Here is a 3,419-nt window from a genome sequence, read left to right as displayed (position 1 = left end):
TAATTTTTTAACCGAAGTTTTTATGCAATACAAAAAAAAAAGCAAAATCAATTTAATTATCTACTAAACAAAATCATCAATTCCATATATATGTGAAAGATTAATGAATAGGTATCTTGTGAGACGGTCTCACGAATATTTATCTGTGAGACGAGTCAATCATACCGATATTCACAATAAAAAGTAATAATCTTAGCATAAAAAGTAATATTTTTTCACGAATAACCCAAATAAGAGATCCGTCTCACAAAATACGACCTGTGAGACCGTCTCACACAAGTTTTTGCCAAGATTAATTATGAAAAGCACAATAAATAAAACCTTTAAAATCTCTAAATTTTGTGTGTGTGTGTCTATATATATATATATATATATATATATATATCATTATACGTAACTTATTTCAATATATTACATGCATCTCTAGATTTAAAGCCTTTAAAATCTCTAGATATTAACAACTTACGAATATATTACATGCATCTCTAGATTTAAAGCCTTTAAAATCTCTAGATTACATATATACACACACACGTAACTTACGAATATATTACATGCATATGGGTAAATCTGAAGTCAACCAACCAAAAAATGAGCCAAAATATATCAAATGAGACGCATGCAAAGCAGTTGTGTTGCTATATAAACACAAAGCATTACTCTCCATTTCCTCACCAACAAGAAAGAAACTAAGACGAGGCAACATATATATATATATATCTTCACAGAATAAGAAAAGATGGAACTCAAATCTTGCCCTCTTCTCTCCGCGGTCCTCCAGGTCCTGGTGGCTTCGTTTCATTACCAAGTCTCCGCCTCCTTCGTCGGCATTTGGAAGCCAATCGAGGACCTGAACTCACCGCTTGTGTTGGAGATCGTCAGATTCGCCGTGTCGGAGCACAACAAAAAGGACGGCGCGAAGTTGCAGTTTGTGAAGGTGGTGAAGGGCGAAAAAGAAGTTGTGGAAGGTTTTAATTACAAATTGGTCATCACCGCGAATGATGGAGCCTCAGGAAACGCGCCGGGAAACTACGAGGCTGTTGTGTGGGACAAGCCTTGGGCGCATTTCAGGCAACTCACGTCATTTACCAAAGTTTGAAGGGAGATGATGATGTGCAACGCTCGTGTCTCCTGAATAAAGATGTTTTTTTTTAATAAGATGTATGTAATGAGACTTGAGAGAATCTAGATTTTCTTTTTTCACCATATCAATATAATTGGATTTATCCAGCCTTTTGAATTCCATCTTTTTCTTTTTTATTTTATTTTTTGGAAATAATGCTATGATCTTTTTCTACAATCGTTGGAGTAATTCATTTCACAGTGGTGAATTTAATCCCATTTTAGCTCGTATTATTTTATATTTTGATTTTGAAATACTCATGTACTTTATTTCGATAAATTTTGATATTTCATCATATATTTATTTCAAAACACATTTTTTTAAAAGTCAAATAATTTTGTTAAAAATCCATTGAAAGATTGTCATTGATTGATGAATTTGAGATGATACATTTCAAGTTTCTTGACTTGTTTAATTGAACAAACTTGAAATGATTTTCGAAATTTAAATATAATCGTAATGAATTTCAAATACGTCCATAATATAGTCTTTTTCTGGGATCTTTTAAAATATTTCACATGGTGCTAAACGTTATTTATCGTTAAAAAGTATGTTTCGTGTGAGACGGTTTCTCGTAAAATTATATCCGTAAGATAGATTGACTCGCTCCATATTTATAAAAAAAAATATTTTTGACAAAAAAATAATATTTTTCATAAATCAGGTTGAGTTGGATATCTTTCTCACAAAATTGATTTGTGTGACGATCCCGAAATTATTGTCATCATAAATTTTAGATTTTGTATGTCTTATTATATTTATTTCAGGAACCTCATATGAGACATCATATACAAAACTTTAAATATTTGCAGTATTAACTCCTTTAATAATAATGTACAATTTTTTTCATGTCCTTTTGGATATTTTGTCATGGAACATGAATTATGTTTATTTTGTTTTTTCAGAATGTATCTTTGATCTTAATGTTGCTAGTTCTTATTTATTTAATTATTTTTTATAATTAACTTGATTTCCTAAATTTTTTATAAAAATTAACATATTATATTAAAATATAATATCACAATAATTTATTTCATACAATAATTGATTAGAGATAAGCATTGTATTCAGAGGAATTAAGAATTTGTTCAGATGGATTTATGTATTTTGGTACAAGTGAAACATAAAAATTACGGCTGATATATTAGGACATAAAATTTTCTCCCCTAAAATTATCAAATCTGTTTTATTTTTATGTAAAAAAACTCAAATATAAAATTATGAATATGTCTATTGTGGAGTAGAATATATGTGAGACGAGTCGACCTGACTCATATTTTCAATTAAAAATAATTGTTAGAGTGTACTAATCATAATTGCTTGTTAGAGTAATCAAAACGAGATGCTTGAGCTTCTGTACGCTTTAAAATATTTGAGTTGCACCGTTACTATCAGGTACAACTTTTGACAAACGTTAATTCCTACAGTTAGTATTAGAGCCAAACACTAATTTCTACACTTAGTATTAGACCCAAGATAATGAGTTTGATTCTCATTTATTGCAAGGAGTGCAATTATTGGTGTTAAAGTGCGGAAAAAATGAATTTCTGGGAATACATTTTTGTTTATGCATTAGTCTTTACAGAGACAAACACCACCTATTTATAGTAGCTAGACCAAAGGAAGAAACGTAATAAGGCAAAACACGTTTATTGTGATGACCCAACTCTTACTGCTAACACTAGCTAACAACCCCCCCGGCAAGCTTCGTATAAATTGCAAAGACCAAGCTTGGACAACAGAAAATCATATTGTTCTCTGCCCAAACTCTTGATGAAGACATCGGCTAGTTGATTATCGGTAGAAACGTGAACGGGCCGAATATGTCAAGGCCCGAAACTCAAGGTTGACACCGGCGTTGTTTAACAATCACACAATGGAAAACAACCAGCCTCGTAGCACAGTATAAACCAAAACCAGTTTATATATCATAATTCAAATGAAATAACAAATGTCTTTACAATACCGAAATCCCAAAACGACATACTTAAATGCGAAACCGTAAAACTGAATAATCATAATAAACCTTAAACTTAATATAAAATCTTGATTGTTCACCAGCCCCAAAACTGGTATGATTCCTCTTCCTCGAGTTCCTCCTCGGGTTTATCTGTGAAGGGTTGTAAGGGGTGTGAGTATTTTGGGAATACTCAGCAAGTGGTGGTGTATCGAGCACAATAACACAACATGCACAATTTCGAAGATTTAAACATTTAACACATGACTTGCATACATAATCCATAGCACATGCATAACATTGACCAGCACTGAGATTCATCTACTTTCTATGGTTTAC

The 3,419-nt window shown here is 31.6% G+C and overlaps 1 protein-coding gene across 1 annotated transcript; it reads left to right on the top strand.

Annotated features, from left to right (window-relative positions):
• Window positions 1–739: 739 nt before the first annotated feature.
• LOC142538465 (cysteine proteinase inhibitor 1-like) lies at window positions 740–1,099 on the top strand. Its single transcript, XM_075643782.1, has one exon. It carries the CDS (start codon window positions 740–742, stop codon window positions 1,097–1,099), a length of 360 nt encoding a protein of 119 aa, XP_075499897.1.
• Window positions 1,100–3,419: the final 2,320 nt, after the last annotated feature.

The sequence above is a fragment of the Primulina tabacum genome, chromosome 3 (assembly GCF_025594145.1).
Source record: "Primulina tabacum isolate GXHZ01 chromosome 3, ASM2559414v2, whole genome shotgun sequence".
NCBI classification, from domain to species: domain Eukaryota; kingdom Viridiplantae; phylum Streptophyta; class Magnoliopsida; order Lamiales; family Gesneriaceae; genus Primulina; species Primulina tabacum.
The sequence above is the reverse complement of the archived record's forward strand: the minus strand, read 5'-3'. Positions and strand labels throughout refer to the sequence as shown.

Excerpts from the sequence above, each read along its gene's own strand:
- LOC142538465 (XM_075643782.1), top strand. The coding sequence starts at position 740 with ATGGAACTCAAATCTTGCCCTCTTCTCTCCGCGGTCCTCCAGGTCCTG.